This window comes from Puma concolor, chromosome C1 (assembly GCF_028749965.1).
Source record: "Puma concolor isolate L17-30 chromosome C1, mPumCon1.1.hap2, whole genome shotgun sequence".
NCBI classification, from domain to species: domain Eukaryota; kingdom Metazoa; phylum Chordata; class Mammalia; order Carnivora; family Felidae; genus Puma; species Puma concolor.
The window spans coordinates 66,213,186-66,233,565 of record NC_141674.1 but is presented as its reverse complement, the minus strand read 5'-3'; the positions used below and the strand labels follow the sequence as shown (position 1 = coordinate 66,233,565).

Here is a 20,380-nt window from a genome sequence, read left to right as displayed (position 1 = left end):
ATGCATGTGCGCATGCCCACACACACATTCTATAAATAAATAAATAAATAAATAAATAAATACCATATTCACAACATTGTTTAACATAGCTTGTTATTCTTCTTCCCCATCTCTATTCCCATTCCTACAATCTCTACCTGCGGTTTCACCTCCACTATCATTCCTGTCCTGGAGTCTGGAACAGCTCAAATCCATTATGTGAGCTGTGTTGGGAAAGGAGTGAGGGAGCATGCAGTTGGATATTAGCCATAATTCTAATTCTATTGTCTGGCTGACCCCAGTGGTCTGCGTTTTCTCCAACATCAGAAAAAAAAATTGTGATTAGCAGGCAAGTTTCCATCTTGCTTAAATTGGTGGCAAAAATTAGATCTTAAATCTACTGTCCTCCATTAATTGTCTCAGAGATTCATCACCTTGGGATGGGATTTGGGAACTTCCAAATTCCCACAGCTTTTAGGAATACCATGAAGGCTTCAACCAGCTTTGCTATCAAGTAGTGACTTTAGCATTAAAATGAGTTCTGTCACTTCAAGATGATTACTCTTCAGCTGGTCTTCTGAAGCATCTGGGGCTTACTTGAGTCTCTCAATTTCGCCATATTAGATACGGATGGCCTTTAAAATTTTTTTTTAATGTTCATTTATTTTTTAGAGAAAGAGAGACAGAGCATGAGCAGGGAAGGGGCAGAGAGATAGGAACACAGAATCTGAAGCAGGTGCCAGGCTCTGAGGTGTCATCACAGAGCCCGACACGGGGCTTGAACTCACGAATGGTGAGATCGTGACCTAAGCTGAAGTCAGATGCTTAGTCGACTGAGTCACCCAGGAGCCCCGGGGCCTGCCTTTTTTATGAAGAAGCAACATGATAATCTTTAAAATTAGCTTTCTAAAAGAGACACAGGCTTACACATCACCTACCACAACGACTCTTGGTATTTTATTAAGGTGGATGCTGGGTGAATTTGTATAACGCTACAAACTTCTGTCAGAAACAGCCACTTTTACTTACTTTCCAGTTTTATTATGATATAATTGTATAAATATACTCTTACATATAGATAACAAACAGTGTTGCTAGAGAGGAGGTGGATGGGGCGATGCATTAACTGGGTGATGGGGGTTAAGGAGGGCACTTGTGATGAGCACTGGGTGATGTATGGAAGTGATGCATCACTAAACTCTACTCCTGAAATTAATAGTACACTATATGTTAACTAACTGGAATTCAATAAAAGCTTGAAACTACAAAAAAAGTAACCAAAATTAAAATTGAAAAAATAAAAAATATAAAGAAATAAGACTCAGGAAAGTTGATTGTTTCAGACTTCATGTGTTAGTCAAGAATCAGTGGATTTTAATACTAAATAAATAAATTAAAATCCCCAGGGGGAAAAAAGATATAATTAATATATAACATTGTGTAAGTTTAAGGTGTTCAGTGTAATGATTTGATACATGTATATATTGCAACTGGTTACCACAATAAGGTTAGTTAAAACATCCATTGCCTCAAATAATTACCTTTTTTGCACATGTGGTGAGAACATTTAAGACGTACTCTCCTAGCAACTTTCCAGTATAAAATACTGCACTGTTAAGTCTCTGTTTATCTCTCTTGATCTCTCCATTACTCTTCTTCCTTTCAGGGTCCCCATCTCCTTCATGAGGTATCCCACACTACCCTTCAAACAGAGTAAGGAAGTTCCATCTTGAATATACTTCTGCATGTAGCAAAACCTTCCTCTGACCAGATTTTTGCTGACTCCACATGAAGATTGATGAGTTATGGCCCTATAGTCAGTAAAGGACAAGGGTGGGTCTTCAATCACCTTCAGTCTTCTACCCAATTACAGCTGTGGCTTGTTTGTATCGTGGACTACATGGAAACGAACACATACTACTCTTTGGACCCGTCGCTCCCTACGTCCATGTCGTAACCATCCCGGCTGGAACTCTTTGTTCCCAACATCGACTTCTGGCTATACTCCTCAATATCTGTCACCATCCTACTCCTCTGTCTCTTTTAAAGATACCATCCATCTCTTGCTCTGAATCATGCTACCAAACATTCATTTGAGCACCACTTCACCTGTAGCTTTGCTTCAGGAAATCGTTGTTTTTCCACAACTATCCCTAAGGAATTCTTGCCATGATAATACCCAGGACTTCCCAAAGAAGACAGTAATTCTGACTAAAAGTATATTCGACTACTTTAATATAGGTAACTATTCAATCAAAGCATATTCATCTGAAAAATACTAGGAAATTGGGAGAAGAGAGTTAGGGTTTTATGGAAGAAAAAAACCTAAAACCTGTCTTCAGAAATTCTTTTTTTATTTATTGCTAGTCCTAACTTCACAGCTACCCAGAGGAATTTAGAATCATTTGGGAATACCTGTATAAGACAACCTTCTTGAGGTGCCTGGGTGGCTCAGTCCATTAGTGCTGGACTTTAGCTCAGGTCATGATCTCATGGTTGGTGGGTTTGAGTCCTGAGTCGGGCTCTGTGCTGACAGCTCAGAGCATGGAGCCTCTTTGGGATTCTGTGTCTCCCTCACTCTCTACCCCTCCCCCACTCATGCTCTTTCTCTTTCTGTCTCTCAAAAATAAACATAAAAAAAAATTTTTAAAGACAAACTTCTTATTGCCTTGCACTAGTAAGTAGCCTCATTTGATCACTCTACTTGGGAGACATGGCTAGGATGGTTTGGAATTCAATTAATGAAAATCAGGCATGAGTTCATTAAAGGAAGAAGCTTTGTTTTTGTTTGTTTGTTTTTCACAGAAATAGCACGTAAGTCCTTAAGAAATATTTCCTTTTTTTAATTCCCTTAAATTCATATCTTCATCCAGAGATAAATGAAACATTCTCCCTCCTTTATGTCCATTTCTTGTCTCTGGCATTTCATTTTCTTCCAGCCTTCCTCCCTGTAAGGAGGAAAAATTTAAGTACATGTTATCACTCTGGGGAAGTTGGGAGGGATGCATAATGGCAAACATGCTTACTCCTTGTCAGGCACTGTGCTAAACTCTGTCATACAAATGTGCATAAAATCCAAACCCTGCTTCTTGAAGAACTCACAATCTAGGGAACTAGACATCCATGTAATCATGTTTAAACTATTATTCAATGTATTAGTACTCACATAGAGCTTTACATACAGAGCTATAGACAAATACATAAGGAGACAGTTAATTTCGCTGGGGAGGTTTAAAAGGTGTCACAGAAATTAAAATCATAAATAGTGCAGGAATCCAGAGGGTGGTCTGCAGTGGGGCATATCTTGGCCCACCAGTGCTCAGGATTGGCCTTTCAGCTTGAGGTCCCAGAAGAAACTGTCAGTTAGATGCTGTCAGGGACCGAAGGTGAAACATGAGTGAAAGCAGAAGTCATAAAGAGGCTGTCAGCAGAGACTGACTCTAACCAGGGCATGCCAATCCAGGTTTGGGCCAAGTATCAGAATCAAAGCAACTGATGTCACATGTAGAGCTGAACACTCCTACAATTTTACCTGAAAACAAAAGGAAAAGAATAGAAACAAAGCGCATATCCTAACATGGTTGTCAGGTCTAGAGCAACCAAGTGGGCACCAGCCGTCCAATAAGGTAGAACTCAGGGATTTTCAAAAAATACCAATGCTTTATGACAAGAGTGGAAAAGGGGCCAGATTACCTGTTTCAAGAGGCAAATCCTCTAAAATGTCATCCACTATCCGTAACATCTGCCTCAGGACAAACAGGATCAGAGTGTCCTTCAAAGGGTCCAGCTCCAACTCTGATGCATAATTTTCAACCATAAAGATATTATAAATAGGAATATCTAGCATTTTGCTGACTTTTATTATCTGTGGAAAAATTAATAAGCATAACTCATATCTGAAAAAGGACTAAATTCAAATATAATTCAAGAAAGAAACTGAAAAAGCAATAGCTTGATAAATTATCTTCTGAATATAATTATAATGCAGATAACTATTATTTTAAAGTAGGACATAAACTTGAATTAATCAGGCAATTGATCCACTTCATTTGCCTGTTCACATTTGTAGTGTGAACACACACACACACACACACACACACCCATACATCCCCCCCCACACACACACACACAATATAACACTATTACAATAATGCCTGGTTAGATATATATTCTTTACCTGGTTTTGGGACGTCATAGAATTATTCATGTTTAAAAAGTTGTCTTGAAGAATTTCACTGCACTTATCAATTTTAGTAAGCAAGACCACAAGTGCTGTACCTATATCAAAGAGATAAATCAGTGATTTTGTATCATAAACAGTAATGTGTCAACAAGGCAATTCAGTATGTGTGAAAGCAACTCTCTGTGGGGTGAAGATTTAGAGAATGAAATGTCCCCAGTAAATGGCAATATGGAACCTGAAGTTCTTCTAATAGGAGAAATGATCTTTTCTTCCAAAGTGAGATATAATTTCTAAATGCAACTGAATTCACACTATGTTGCAATCATCTACCATTCCAAATAGTGTGTTTTAAAGTGATAAGGTGGGGTGGGGGGCAGGGTGGTTGCTGGATATTGAAGAGCAAAAAAGACCCCAGAAAGTGAAGATTGTGTGAGAGTATTTGTAAAAACAAAGCACACTGATTTCACAGTTCTACTAAGGACTTCTTGCCCTCTCCCAATCAGCAGCTAACCGAATCAAAAGCCTTTTTACTAACACCTGCTTCCCCCAGGAAAAAATATTATAAAACTAAGATTTCCAAATGCCATTCAAGAATGTCCCTGAGGTTCTTTACAAGAGCTTTCAGTATTTTCCCCTTACGTGAATCATATATATGTCATAAATATGATATAGATATTCCCTCTCTACCCGCTTTGTTGAGTTTTTATCATAAGTGGATGTTGAGCTTGTCAAATGATTTTTCTGCATCTATTGATAGGATTTTATCCATCATTTTGTTAATGTAGTGTATCACATTGATTGATATGTGAATGTTGAATCATCCTTACATCTCTGGAATTAACCCCACTTGTTTATTGTATATGATTCTTTTAATCTATCATTGAATTCAGTTTGCTAATATTTTGTTGAAGATTTTTATGTTTCTGCTTATTAGGAATATTAGCCTGTAATATTCTTTTCTTGTGGTGTTCTTGCCTGGTTTTGATATCAGGGTAATGCTGATCTTCTAAAATGAGTTTGAAAGAGTTCCCTCCTCTTCTACTTTTTGGAATAGTTTGAGAAGGATTGCTATTAATTCTTATTTGAATGTTCAGTAGAATCCACCAGTGATGCCATCTGTTTCTAGACTTTTGTCTGTTGGGAGTTTTTTGATTACTGATTCAATATCCTTCGTCATATTTGGTCTGTCAAGATTTGCTATTTCTTCATGATTCATGAAGGATACATGATTCATGAAGGATACAACAGAAGGTTGTATGCTTCTAGGAATTTATCCATTTCTTCTAATTTTGTTTGTGTATAATTGTTCATCGTAGTCTCTTATGATAATTTGTGTTACTGTGGTATCAGTTGTAATATCTCATTTCTGGTTGTGTTTATTTGGGTCTTTTTTTTTTCCTGAAATTCAGTGAAAGGACTCCCACTTCTGGACCAAATGGAGCCAATATACTTTTCCCTATTCTTCCTTCTAAATACAACTAGAAACACTAGACATTATTTATAAATCAAACACAAACATTGAAATGTGGAGAGAATAACAAAATAACAGAAATTGGCTAAGGACCACAGGATCCAACGAAAAATATGGTGGTGAGTTCTCTAGGCTTTCTTTTTACTTCAAATAGCCTATATTGGCTGCTGGAGAAGTGCACAACTAAGGAATGCTAATTGGAACTGGTGAAAAGAAAGGGAAAGAAAGGAACAAAAGGGAAAAAGAGGGAAGGGAAGGAAGGGAAGGGAAGGGGAGGGGAGGGGAGGGGAGGGGAGGGGAGGGAAGGGGTCCCTCCCCTCTAAAAACCAGAAAAAAGAAAGCTAATTATATCCAAATCAAGAAGATGAAAGAAACCCTAAGGAGCAGAAATCAAAGAACAAACTAAAAACAGAAAAACAATTTAAACATAAATGAAACAAAGACATGGTTCCTTGAAAAGAACAATAAAATTGACAAACCTTTAGAAATAGTGACAAAGAAAAACAAAAGAAAAGACACAAATCACCAATATCAGGAAGGTCACAGAGATATCCCTACAGACCTTACAGATGTAAAATGAATAATAAGGAAATGCTATGAACAATTCTATCCACATAAATTTGACAACTTAGATGGAATGAAATGAACTAAAGTCTACAAACTATCCCAACTCACCTAATATGACATAGATTAATAGCTTGATAACTATTTTAAAATTAAATTTTTGGTTTTTTAAAAACCCCTGAAAAAGAAATCTCCAGACTCAGATGATTTCAATGGAAAACTCTACCAAACATTTAAAGAGAAATTAACACCAATTCTTCACAATCCTTTCAAGAAAATGGAAGAGGAACACTTCCCAACTCATTTTATGAAGCCAGTGTTACCCTGACACCAAAACCTGACAAAGCATCAGGAAAAAAAAATACGAATCAATATCCTTCACTAATTTTTAATAAAATATTATCAAATAGAATTTGGCAATATATGAAAAAAATATGTTTCATAATACATGGGATTTATTCTAAGGAGACAAGACTGGCTCAAGATTCAAAAATCAATGTAACCCATCATATTAAGAAGATAAAGAGGAAAATTTTTTCATGATTATATCAATCTATGGAGAAAAATTATTTGATAAAATTCAACATCCATTCAGGACAAGAAGGAAAAAAAACTCAGAAAACTGGGAATAAAGAACCTCCTCAAATTGACAAAGCACAACTGTAAAAAAAAAAAAAAATATATATATATATATATATATATATATATATATATATATATATATGGCTAACATCATAATGGTGAAACACTGAATACTTTCCCCATAAGATCAAAACACCACAAGGGTATGTGCTCTCACCACTGTTATTCAACACAGTACTGGAACTTCTAGCCAGAAAAATATGACAAGAAATGGAAATAAAAGGCATACAGATTAAAAACAAAACTATCCCTATTTAAGATGGTATGAAAATCCCAAGGAATAAAAAAAAAACTTTTGTAGAACTAATAGGTGAGTTCAGCAAGGTCACAAGAAACAAGATTGACATACAAAATTCTATTGTAAATTGATATACCAGGAATAAGCATCTGGAAGCCAAAATTCAAATATGATATCATTTTTAAAAAATTAAATACGTAGGTATAAATTTAATAAACCACGTGCAGGACTTGAATGTTAAAAACTGTGGAGAACTTGTGAAAGAAATCAAAGATCTCAATAAATGGAGAGACATATTATGTTCATGGATTGGAAGACTCAGCAGAGTAAAGATGTCAATTCTCCCCAAAATTTATACATGTGGTTAATGTTATACATGTGGTTAATGTAATTATACATGTGGCTAATGTAATGTAATTACAAGCAAGATTTTTTGTAGAAATAGACAAGGTAATTCTAAAATTCCCATGGAGGATGAGTTAAAGATGGCAACATAGGAAGACCCGGACCTCATTTCTGCCTATGGACACAACAAATTTACAGCTACGTATGGAATCACTGTGCTCTGAAAAGGACCTAAGAACTAGATGACTAGCATGTCCACAACAAAAAAACACAAAAGTAGTGCATCCAGAAGGGTATGAGAGGCAGAGACACTGCGCAGGATCCCACTCCAGATGCAGTGACCTCACAATCAGGTGGGATCCAAAAAAATTCAAACTCTTTCTCAAGGGAATGAAGGGACTGTGCCCCACATCAGGCACCCCAATGCTGGGGGCTGACACCAGAAAGACAAAATGTCTGGTCTTGAAAAACAATGGGGATTAAGACCAGGGGAATCACAGAATTATAAACAACACAGATCCCAATCTTAAAGGGCCCCACACAAACCCAGTCGCCCTGACATCCAGTGAGAAAGCAACAGACTGAAAAGCACCCAGACCATAAATGAGGGTGACTCACTTAACTACTTTTAAATCTACAAATGTGATAAAACAACACAGGGCTACACACACACACACACACACACACACACATAACAGTGGCAATTTTCTGGTTTTGATCTTCCTGGTCAAGTCAAGTAATATGAGGAGGTGACTTGCCTATCAAGCCACTGGAAAATCACATGTGACAAAAAAATATGTAAATGATCTCTGTCTGCTGTTGCCAGTAACCAATCTAGGACTCAGGAAATTCGGTAAAGGGTCCATAGGACCTCTCTGTATGCTCGTTGCAATTTCCTGTGAATCTATAATTATTTCAAAATAAAAGGTGTTTTAATTTTTTTTTGAGAGACAGAGAGAGACAGAGCACGAATGGGGAAGGGGCAGAGGGAGACAGAATTTAAAGCAAGCTCCAGGCTCTGAGCTGTCAGCACAGAGCCTGACTTGGGGCTCAAACATACAAACTGCAAGATCATGACCTGAGCGGAAGTCGAACACTTACCCAAGTGAGCCACCCAAGTGCCCCTCAAAATACAAGTTTCTTTTAATAAGGACAATGAGACTCACCACAGTTTAAGACCTCTTTTTGAACTTCTTTGAACTTTGCCACCTCCTTAGAGGTGATAGAACTGATAGAGTTGATATCTAAGACATAGGCCACACAGTGAATCTTGTCCTTCAGTGACGGAGAGGCGATGAACATAGGATGGTCTGGCATAATTGATTTATGGGGGCAAAACTGTTATAGAAACATAAGGTAACATTTAGAAAGTCTTTGCTGACTTCATTAAAACACATCCATGCTTGAAATGCGACTACCACTAACCTCCAACCCAAAACTTTCCTCCCCCTAGCCACTTTTTCCCCAGGTTAATTAGTAATCCCCCTTCCATACTTCCTCTTCACTATGAGTGTAATGTTATTATATCTTTCGTATAGAAAAACCACTTCATTGTTTTGGCAAAAATTATAAGTATCCATACTTTACATTATCCATAATGGAACTATTTCAGAAAAATGCAAACAATGTTTGTTTAAAGTTAACTTCAGAGGCTCCTGGGTCACTCAGCTAGGTGAGTGTTCCACTCTTGATTTCAGCTCAGGTCATAATCTCATGGTCTTTTAGGTGGAGCCCCACAGTTGGGCTCCACACTGACAGGATGGAGCCTGCTTGGGATTCTCTCTCTCTCCTTCTCCCTCTGCTCCTTCCCTACTCCTGTGTGCACGAGTGCTCAGGCACACACGCTCTCTCTCAAAATAAATAAATAAATATATTTTTAAAAAGCTAATTTCAAATCCCAGTCTCCAGAAAAAAAAAATGACCATTGACATTGGTTACACATCATTTAAGACTTTAAACATTTTGCATACTTAAATGGACTAATGAATAGAGGAGAAAAACGGAGGGGGGATGGGAAATGCCATTTAAAATAAAATGCCATAGGGGGCACCTGGGTGGCTCAGTCCATTAAGCCTCAGACTTCAGCTCAGGTCATGATCTTGCAAGTTTGTGAGTTCGACCCCCACATCAGGCTCTCTGCTGTCAACACCAAACCCGCTTCAGATCTTCTGTCTCCCTGTGTCTGCCACTCCCCTGCTCACACACTCTCTCAGAAATAAAATAAACATTCAAAATAAAATAAAATAAAATAAAATAAAATAAAATAAAATGCTATAGGAGTGCTTGTTCAGCTCAGTCAGAAGAGCATGAAATTAGGGGTGCCTGTGTGGCTTAGTCAGTTCAGCATCTGACTTCAGCTCAGGTCATGATCTCACAGCTCATGAGTTCGAGCCCCATGTCAGGCTCTGTGCTGACAGCTCAGAGCTGGAGTCTGCTTCAGATTCTGTGTCTTCGTCTCTCTCTCTCTCTGCCCCTCCCCAGCTCAAGCTCTGTCTCTCTCTCAAAACTAAATAAACATTAAAAAAAAAAACAAAAAAAAAGAGCACACAACTTGATCTCAGGGTCATGAGTTCGAGCCCCATGTTGGGTGTAGAGATTACTAAAAAAAATAAATTAAAAAAAATAAAATAACATAATTTCTTTAATTTTACAGAAGAAAAAGAAACTAAAGAGAAACAGAAGAAAAATCCCAAATTCCAAGTTAACATCTTCATACCAAGAATGATAATCTTTCTGGGATTAAGAAAATAGATTTAAAATTACAGTACAGGGCTAGGTTCATTATTTTTTTTTCGAATAATATCAAATAACTTTATTTCCCTCTGTGCTTTTCTAGTAATTTTTTTTCAATATATGAAATTTATTATCAAATTGGTTTCCATACAACAAAAAAATATGGAACGCTTCACAAATTTGCGTGTCATCCTTGCGCAGGGGCCACGCTAATCTTCTCTGTATCGTTCCAATTTTAGTATATGTGCTGCCAAAGCGAGCACAGGTTCATTATTTTTTAACTATATGTTTCAATGCTGAACTGAGTAGATTGCCTCTCTGTTGTGAAAAACGAAGGTGTTAGTAGGCTCACAAATTCTCCAATCTCTCTGCTCTGTTCCACCTCCTTATATCTTATGTCTCCGTAAATTGTGAGGATGAGAATTACGTTCTTAGTTAACTATGTGTTTCAATTAGCATAGCATCTGTAACAAAATAGGTTTTTAATAATGTTTTTTTTAATATATGAGTCCATAGTTAAGGTTTCCAATCAAGCACAACTGAGTGGCAACAGAAGTCACGTTTAGAAATTGAGGCTGATTGTATCACACCCAATGCCTAAAAGAAAGGTGATAATAATGGTTGACTTTTTGAGCATTTAAAGTACATTCTCTCATTTATCTTTGCAGGCACTCTACAAAATGGGTTTTATTATTACCTACATTTCACACATAAAAAAGTAAGACTTGCAGAGACATATATGTAACTTCATTATGAGTACACATCTAATTAGTGGCAAAGCCAACCTTTGGATGTAGGTATTTAGGTAGCATTTAAGTGGTGAAACATAAGTACTTATAGTATAACAATATCACACTTAAACAAAAAGTGGTTAAATGTTCCAATATTTTGTCTAAGTGATCAAAAAAGTGCAGGAGGTTAAACTATTACTTTTCTACTTATTTTACATTATTGTAAAGAGTGATAGAGGAACAATCTTTTCCTGAACGTTTTCTGAAATTTGTATAAGTAAAATACTGCTTTTGACTGTATTTCTTTCTTTTTTTTGAGATTACCTTATTTTTTTAAGTAATCTTTGTGCCCAATGTGGGGCTCAAAATCATGACCCTGAGTTCAAGAGTCTTAAGTTCTACCAACTGAACCAATCAGGCACCCCAGCCTATATTTTTTAATGCCATAGAAAATAAGTTCTTCTACTTTACTTACATGAATATTTATTCATTTAAAAGTACAGTAGTGTTGGTTGATGTTGAAAATACCTTATAACAGTTGAAATTGCCTTATAGGGTAAAAATTTAACAAAGAGCATTGATGGAAATGATTTGAAAGGTTTTCGAGATTGGAGAATTCTTACCTCATACCTGTCTGGCACACAGCCTTTTAAGATGTGGGGTATATCATCCACACACAATCCTACTCCCTCTTCCTCATGTAGCCCCATGGAGTCACACAACATAAATGGCAGATATTTGCCATCTTTCCCATCTTTAACGGAATAAATCCTATACTATAAAACAAAGTATATCAAATGTAAAAATTCGTTCTTCAACAAGCATTCAAGACATAACAACAGGAAGAACACAGGGTGGTTAATATCTAACACTGTGGTCCTCAAACATTTTAGTCTCAGGATCACCTGATACTCTTAAAAATTACTGAGAATCTCAAAGAGATCTTTATTTATGTAGATCATATCTACTGACATTTAACATACTAGAAACTGAAACTGAAATAATTTTAAATATTTCTTAAATCATTTTAAAATACAATTATGAATTTATTGCATGTTAACCCAAATAACATTTTTACAAAAAAATTACTTTCCAAAAAAATATTAAAAACAGCAGGATCAATTTAGTTTTTACAATGCTCTTTAGTATCTGGATTAATAGAAGATAGCAGAATTCTCATACCTGCCTCTGAATTCAGTCTTTTGTGATAGATCATTTTGGTTGAAGTATATGAAGAAAACCTAGTCTCACGTGTATATATGTAGTAAGAAAAGGAGAGAGTATTTAATTTAACGGCTTTCAGAAAATTGTGGATATCCCTCATTAATAATGCATCAAAGCTCAACAAGTGATCATTTCTCAAAGGTTAGCTGTAATGTGGAATCTGTGATATTTTCATACTCAGTTACATTAAATTCATTGATCTATCCTACACTTTGAATACACTTTGTATCCATGCATGGCTTAGTAACCCAATGCATTTGTTTATTTGAAAATATTGGTTCACTGGCTTACCTAGATCTTCCAAATATTGGCACATTTCACTGGACAATATTAAAACATCATACTTTTTACTAGCACCGCTAATCTTACCAGATAAGTCTTTAAGTCTTAGGAAGTTATGAAGCTCAAAATGGTGGATACAAGCTGCTCAAAGTTCTAATTTTCTTTAAAACTCAAATGTTACCATTGGCAACAAACATCGTTGGTTGGTTGTTTTTCTTGAAGTGATATGCTCAGTTAGTGCATTTTCCATGAATTTCTACTGAATAGCTACGTATGAATAAGCAAGCCTGCCAATTGTCTTCTCAATTAAAAATGATGTTACCTGAGAAAAGTTCAGCTCACAACTCAATTGCACCAGTGTCTTTGCTCAGCAACCACCACATTTTGGCATGCCTTAGAAACCCTTTATATGTACTTCCCATTTCATCACACAAAATATTAAAATAATGTGTTCTCAAAAGCTGAGTTTAAATAAAATCCATGTTACTTATTCATCAGTTACATTCTTAAGTGAAAACGTTTTATTTGTTTTTCCTGCAAGCTGAGTGGTAGAAAGGAATACAATGATTACTAACAGTGTTTGGTGCCATTACTTGATTTGTGCAAAGGTGCCAGGCAACAAATAAAACTACATTTGTATGATAAGTTCAAATGTCCATACCCTACAAAAAGCAAAACCATCTTAGTATTATTATGAAAATAATGTTAAACTCACAGATCCCATAAAATTCTCTCAGGGACACTCAGGGGTCTACAAACCTCACCTTGGGAAGCTCTGCTTTAACAAGTCGTCTTTCCTTAATAAACACACTCAATCTGATACCAAGAGTATTTCTCGGAACTCTGAAAAATCTTTATTGGTCAAATATACTTCCAAATAGGCACAACTATGGAAGATTTAGGCAGAATCACAAAGAAAAATGCTAACTCCGAGATACCAAACAACAACTTGAATCACAATTCTCCCATTCCAACCAGGAAGCAGAGAACCCCTCTATGACCTATAGTAATCTGTAATGAAGTCAAAAGCTCCCATTGGTCCATAAGTCCAATGCCTAGGAGCAATACCACTGGATATTTTGATCTAAGTAAACGGGACTTTACTGGTGCCTCCACCGGAAAGGAATTACACAAAGCAGTAGAGTCACGTACTTAAAGTGCACTGTGTAATTTTAGTATCAGTAGGCACATTCATAGTTTTCATTAATCTGTTTCCTTCACAAATTGAGTTCTTCAAAGAGAAGGGTCCCTGAGCAATAAACTCCTGCTTCCTTGGGATGCCCGTGTGTCTCAGTCAGTTAAGCACCTGATTCTTAATTTGGGCTCGGGTCATGATCTGAAGGTTGGTGAGACTGAGCTCTGCCTCAGGCTCTGCACTGCCAGCACAGAGCCTGCTTGAGATCTTTCTCTCTCTCTTTCTCTCTCTTTCTCTCTCTCTCTCTCCTTTCCTCTCTTCTCTCTCTCTCTCAAAATAAGAAATAAATCATTTAAAAAATACATTGTTTCCTTGATAAATATTCTGTCCTGTATTCCTTCAGTTTATATAGTAGTATTTGCATTTCATTTGGACTTCAGGATCTACATCTTCTCTTAAAGTAATGTGAAAAGGAAGGAGATGAATCCTGTCCTGGTGAGTACCTCTACTACAGCATCTATCACAGTGAATAGTACTTATTTGTTTATTATCTACATTGAAATCCCTGAGTAATAAGACCAGTTATTTGTAGTTAGGTCTTTACTGCCAACACAGTATTTAACAGAAACATTTCCATCAATGCTTAATGTATTGAACTGCTGTTGCCGTATCTTTTGAGGCTAGACTAATACATCAAGATAAAGCCAGCCAAGTAGATAGAATCTAGCCAACCTCAAGAAATGAAATGTGTTTCTTGAAAATGATAGAAAATGCCTTCAGTTATTAAATGTGACACAAAACTAAAATGAGCCACATCTGTCCGATGCAAAATTTTGTACTGACGGTGCACAGCACATTTCCAATCAGAAGATAACAATATTAGGTTGTAGCAATCCCAGAAAAATACAGTTTGATTATGAAATGTCCTATTCATTCCCCTTAATTTTTTTTGTTTGATTGTATAACAGTGAGAAGCACAGAATGGGAGAAAGTTTTTCCACAATAATTTGTAGGTCTTTGGAGTAACAGTTTTAAAAATGGTATTAGTACTCCTATTTGTTTACAAATAGGATTGTGTTCACAGGAGCACTGATAGATTTACCCTTTGAAGGTTGACTCACCAAAGTGAATTGTTGCCTTGCTTTTCATGATCATTTCTTATAAAATGGTTTTGTAAAATGGAAAAGTGTTTCATTATTTTATTACAAAAAAAAAGAGAAAAGAATTTCAATCCAGGTAAAACCATACGGGACATAAGTAAAAATACATTTCTAATATAACAGACAAAGACTTACACAAAGTTTTTTTAAATTTTAGGGTTGTATTCTACAAGTTTAAGCATTCTAAATATAAGTGCTTCTTGCGTGCATAAAAATGAAAAGCCTCTCAGTAAAACACAACTCAATGGAGGCAATTCAGATTCAACTTTTACTCCTGTTTTACATTTGATTTAGCATTTAATTGCGTGTAGGTGAGAAGGTTAACATTCCTAGAGAATGGCAAAGAAATGAACAAATCTAATAATTGTAATCAATAAAACAAAACCCTCAGGAAATCCTTGAGTAACTTACCTGTTCAGTAATGCTGGTGTCATCAGACCCCACTATGGCTTGGCGAGTCAGACGGCCTTGGAAAACAGACTTCACTGAATTGATAAAACTAGACTTTCCAGATCCAACTGGACCCAGCAAGAGAATACAAATTTCTGAAATCAAGTCTACTTTGGGCTTGAAGGCTCTGAGCTCTGCTAGAAGCCGATTCCTCTGCCTGTGAAATAACATGCAGAACTTAAAACAGCCACACCCCCAGAGGAACAACAGGACAATTCTCCTGGACCTTCTTTCCTTCCTTTTACAAGTATGTTGTAATTACTTATGTATTATTTGGGTATTAATGCCCATCTCTCATCTGATGTGAAATGGTCTATGGTTACACATTTTGTGCTTGAAGAAAATGCATTTATCTATATCTTAATAAAGCTAAACTTTAACCAGCAACCAAATCACTGTTAAACTATTAGCCTTGACAACACAAGTCAGAGAAATATCAGCAACACTGAAGATGTGTGTTATTTCAGTAATAATATTATATTAAGGAGAAATAAAATATATACAATACAGATATTTATAAATTGGGGAAAGGAGGTTTGCTTTTATTTTTTTTTTAATTTTTTTAATGTTTATTTATTTTTGAGACAGAGAGAGACAGAGCATAAATGGGGGAGGGTCAGAGAGAGGGAGACACAGAATCTGAAACAGGCTCCAGGCTCTGAGCTGTCAGCACAGAGCCCGACGCCGGGCTTGAACTCATGAACTGCGGATCATGACCTAAGCCAAAGTCAGACGCTTAACCGACTGAGCCACCCAGATGCCCCGGAGGTTTGCTTTTAAAACTTACTGAAATTCCCCCAAAACTTTATTCCCAAGGAAAGGCTTCAAAGGAATTATCTGAAATAGTCATCTAGAAATTTCTGTCTGGAAAACTTTGGATCTAGCCAGCTCAAGTGAAAAAGAAAGTCAAATTGCTGTCAGGTAGATTTTTAAAGGTTCACAGTTGGTAGTCATTCTATTTTTGCTGTTGCTGTAAATTGCCTCAAACATATTATTTAAATAATATTATAATTCATTTTTATCACCCAAGTTATATTTTTTTATTTTATTATTTAATTTCCAATGTCATTTATAGAAGTGTTCTAAATAAAGTGAGTAATAGTCCAAAAACCTAACTTACTTTGAGGCTCTTGTTACCTTGCGCATATAGGTTGTATCATCCTTAATTCCTGTAGGAAATAAACATAGCATAATAAGGTTTTTAACTTGTCTTGCTAAATATGCCAAGTCAACCTTTTCAGTGGGGCAGCGAGTCTGCTTATATAAACCAGGGCCGAGCTGTCCAGTTAGGAGTTAGTGTTGGTAACCTAGTGAAGAGAGAAAGGAAAATTACCCCCCTTCTAGGGAGGATAATTAACTCACTCTGCAAACTCTCACATAAGTATACCCAGAGGTCCTAGAGCTGACCCAAAAGGGGTCATATATCAAAACAAACCCCCGCTATTACTCACTTTCCATCTCCATCTCTCCACTTCCACTCCTCAACTGACTCTGTTCAAAGCTGTCTACACCTTCTGGGTAATACATCATAACCTTTATGCTTCCCAGGTTACATTTTGAAGTTTATGAAACAGTAATTTGATGGCATGAAACCTGACTGTTCCTCTCATTTATCCTTGTTCTTGTAGCTCAGTGATGACCAACAAATACAAAGAAAGACTAGAACCAGAATGTAGGATTATCTCATTTAACATACCTTCAACTCGAAAGACTTCATTTTCCAAATAAGTGAGGTCAGAGGAGATATGTACTCCTAATTCAGAGCTTAACGAAGGATGTATAGAAAGTTTCGTTTTGCTTGAATCTATACAGAACATCTCTTGATCAAAGGAACAAAATGTCAGTTGCCCAGAAGCAATTTTCACTTCTGCCTCTAGAACTGCAATTGCCATTTCTGTAGCTTTATTCCTTTGAAATGAAAAACAGAAGGAGGGGATTGGCTCTCTAAACTCTATACTTGGTGCAGGATAATGCCCAGGTATAAAGACCCCAATAATCTTATCATAAAAGTAAAGAATTGTTATAGTAGATCCCTGAAGCTGGCACCTATCAAGCAAACTAAAACTTGTATGTCCATGGACACTAGACTTATGAAGAAGTCTCAAGGAGACGTTTCCAAGCAGCTTTTGCAGACTTTTCTCCTCATTCCATGTCAATCTCGTTGTCACTGCCATGATTTTCTGTATCTGATAGAAAAACAATAATAGGTTGAGAGACTAGTTAGTATACCACAGTGGCTTAAAGTACAGATTTCTGCTTCTTCTAGTTCCAGTGCGTTATTTTTTTCTCCGACCCAATTAAAACATGTTGGTTGGATTACAATGTAAAAAAACAAAACAAGACAAAAAAAAACAAAACACACACAAAAAAAAAAAAAACCAGAGATAGAACAATAGTAGGTAGATATGAAAAAAAAACCCAGATAACTTAGAAATAAAAAATATCATTAAAATATCATTAAATTTTTTAAGTCAGTAGACAAATGGGCAACTAAATAAAGAATAAAGTAAAATTAAAATTAATAAATTAGAACACGGGTCAGCTAACTTTTTCTTAATGACAGATGTAAATATTTTAGGCTTTGTGGAACATATAATCTCTGCCATAATTAACTCAACATTGCCAATGTAATGCAAAAACATAGATGATATGTAAACAAATGGACATGATTATGTTCCAATAAGGTTTTTTTTTACAAAAACAAGTGGGTGGTACACAGGTCATGGTTTGCCAGCCCATGAATTAGAAGATAGGAAAGGGGAATTTATACATAAAACAGTTCACAGAGCAAGAAATTGAAATATGAGAGGAGTTAATAGACATGGAGGTCCCACAGTGGCAGGATAGACCATGAGTCATCATGCCAATTCTTTCAATTCTTTCAAAAACTAGAACACAGGTTAAACTGTAAATATATATATTTGAAAGCATTGAAGAGATAACAAAGGAGTGAAACTATGTCATTGGCTAAGATTTGGAAAAGAAGTGAAGACGGAGAGGGAAGCTTGGCATTTGGGAGCACGTTTCCCTGAGGAGCATCTGTGAACTTTAGAAGAGGTGCCTGAGATGCTGAGAAGTTAGGCAAAACTTTTGTTAGACTCACAGAGCTAGGGGAATATAGTGCAAGAAAGAGGGTGCATTGGCAATCTTCCTCCCAAGCTGTGGGCAAGGATTCTGAAGTGCTACAGGGAAGAAAAAAGGGTGGCCTAAAAATGTACAGACTTAATTCCATCTCCTGGTAATTTCAGTCTCTGAGTGGGTTCACACACATGAAGATTGCCTGTGCCTCTAGTTGGAAGGCAGGAGCAAAAACAAATCTTGTCTGGATGAAGCGAACATTTTTCTAGCTTCAAACTATCCCCACAATGTTTTTAGATTTAGTGACTCACATTCATCAGAAACACAAAGCAGGAAACGAAACAACATGATAGAAAACCAAGAGAAACAACAAAATACAGAAATAAACCCATACTCTTTATTAATTTGTTTTGTTTTTCTAGATTCCACACATAAGGGAAATCAGACGGCACTTTTCTTTCTGACTTATTTCACGTACCATAATACCCTCTAGATCTATCCATGCTATTGCAAATGGCTTATCTCATCTCTTTTTATGGCTGAGTAATATTCCACGGTGCGTGTGTGTGTGTGTGTGTGTGTGTGTGTGTGTGTGTACCTCACATCTAATGGAAAAACTGTCTCTAGTGGAAAAGTAGTCAAAGTATATGAAGACATTCACAGATGAGGTAACTCAAATCAACTATAAACACATGAAAAAAATGTTCAACTGTTCTAGAAAGAGAGCTGTAAATTAAACAATAATGAGATAGCAGTTTACATCCAACAAGGGGCCAGCAATACCAAGTTGACCCAAATATGGAGATTCAGTAATATTCACATTGTTTTGATGGACATATATCATTTTGAGGAGCAAGCATATTCATGGCAGCTTTGTTTAGGATAAATTAGAAGCCTGGATACACAAATTTTGGCATATTCACACAATGAAATACTAAAAAGCACTGAAGTGACTGAACTAGGCCTATTTGTATCAACCTTAATAAAGCTCAAAAGACTAAGCAAGTTGAGAACAATACACTGAGTATGATAGCATTCATATAAACTGTTAACACAAAGCAATACGAGAGATCATGTTCAGATACAGAGGTATATGTGGCAAAAGCACAAAAACAAGCACAACAATAATTATACCGCAGTCTGGATAATATTTCCCTCTGGCAAGGAAGGGAAGAGAAAGGAGTATAGGAGAGATTCACAGGTAACTTCAACATTATCTGTAATGCTTTTGTTTTTTCAGGAGGAAAAAACTACTCTAATTAGATAAATCATCTTAAGAATCTGATAGAACTTACTCTCTAGCATTCCCTGTATTTAAAATTTTCATTAAAAAACACAACAAATGAAAGAGAAAAGTATGATCATTAGCAGCCATTTCACTCTGAAATTCATTTTCAAAGAAAGGAAAACAGGCAATTTTCTTTACACACAGCTAGGAAGCATCAGATGGCAAAAAAATCACTTACCTGGTTTTAAGAGTTGGATGAAGCTTAAATGTAGTCTTAGCTGGATCCAGCAGCCACAGTTTGGAGACAGAAGGTTCTGCCGAGATCTGTGGCATCTGTGTTTGAAAGAAAGGAAAGTGAAACTCAGCAGCAATCAGTGGCCAGCATGAGAACGTCATTATGTTTCTTTTTCCTTGTTAGAGAGGAAGAGACCGAGAAAAGGAAAAAGAAACTAAGATTTCTGCCAAACCCGTGAGAAAGATCTTTGGTCCCCTCTGTAGCCCACATGTAGGCACTCAGGAAATGATAATTAATAAAAACTGCAATAAGACCAATAGCCAACATTTCTGCACATTTTACTATGTGCTTGGCACTGTGCAACTGCTCGCATTTCCTAGTGTCTTCTCCAAACACGGTAAACACTCTTAGTATCTTTATTTCTCAAAGTATGCAAATGAAACTTAAGTGTGCAAGTTAATTCAGCTAACAGAGCGGCAGCACTGGCTGGTATTTAAAACCATCTTTCTACACTGGAACACACAGATGAAAATTTGGCTCTTCCCTAATTCATTTATAAGGCAGTGCACAGCTTCTTTTCCCATTTACACATTCAGTCATTCAACAAGGGCTTAGACCCTGGAGAAGGATAATGCTGAGTAAGATAAAAATAGTGCCCTCAAATCGTATGCTGTGCAATCAGGGAGATGGTCAGGTACACAG

At 36.4% G+C, this 20,380-nt stretch overlaps 1 protein-coding gene and 1 non-coding gene across 2 annotated transcripts; both read right to left on the bottom strand.

Moving 5' to 3' along the window:
- Positions 1–2,738: 2,738 nt before the first annotated feature.
- Positions 2,739–19,838, bottom strand: IFI44L (interferon induced protein 44 like). Its single transcript, XM_025934884.2, has 9 exons — positions 19,682–19,838; positions 16,834–17,323; positions 16,258–16,306; positions 15,099–15,294; positions 11,510–11,662; positions 8,589–8,760; positions 4,157–4,257; positions 3,673–3,844; positions 2,739–2,927 (listed from the first exon to the last, which is right to left on the bottom strand). The coding sequence occupies exons 2-9, from the start codon at positions 17,309–17,311 to the stop codon at positions 2,905–2,907; spliced, it is 1,344 nt and encodes a 447-aa protein (XP_025790669.2). The 5' UTR covers positions 17,312–17,323; positions 19,682–19,838; the 3' UTR covers positions 2,739–2,904.
- Positions 10,312–10,418, bottom strand: LOC112849017 (U6 spliceosomal RNA). Its single transcript, XR_003222468.2, has one exon. It is a non-coding gene; the product is annotated as a U6 spliceosomal RNA (small nuclear RNA).
- Positions 19,839–20,380: the final 542 nt, after the last annotated feature.

Excerpts from the sequence above, each read along its gene's own strand:
- IFI44L (XM_025934884.2), bottom strand. The coding sequence starts at position 17,311 with ATGGCAGTGACAACGAGATTGACATGGAATGAGGAGAAAAGTCTGCAA. Across the intron at positions 11,663-15,098 it reads ACACCAGCATTACTGAACAG|TATAGGATTTATTCCGTTAA; the intron begins GTAAGTTACTCA and ends TTTGTTTTATAG. Across the intron at positions 2,928-3,672 it reads GGATTTGCCTCTTGAAACAG|GGAGGAAGGCTGGAAGAAAA; the intron begins GTAATCTGGCCC and ends TCCTCCTTACAG.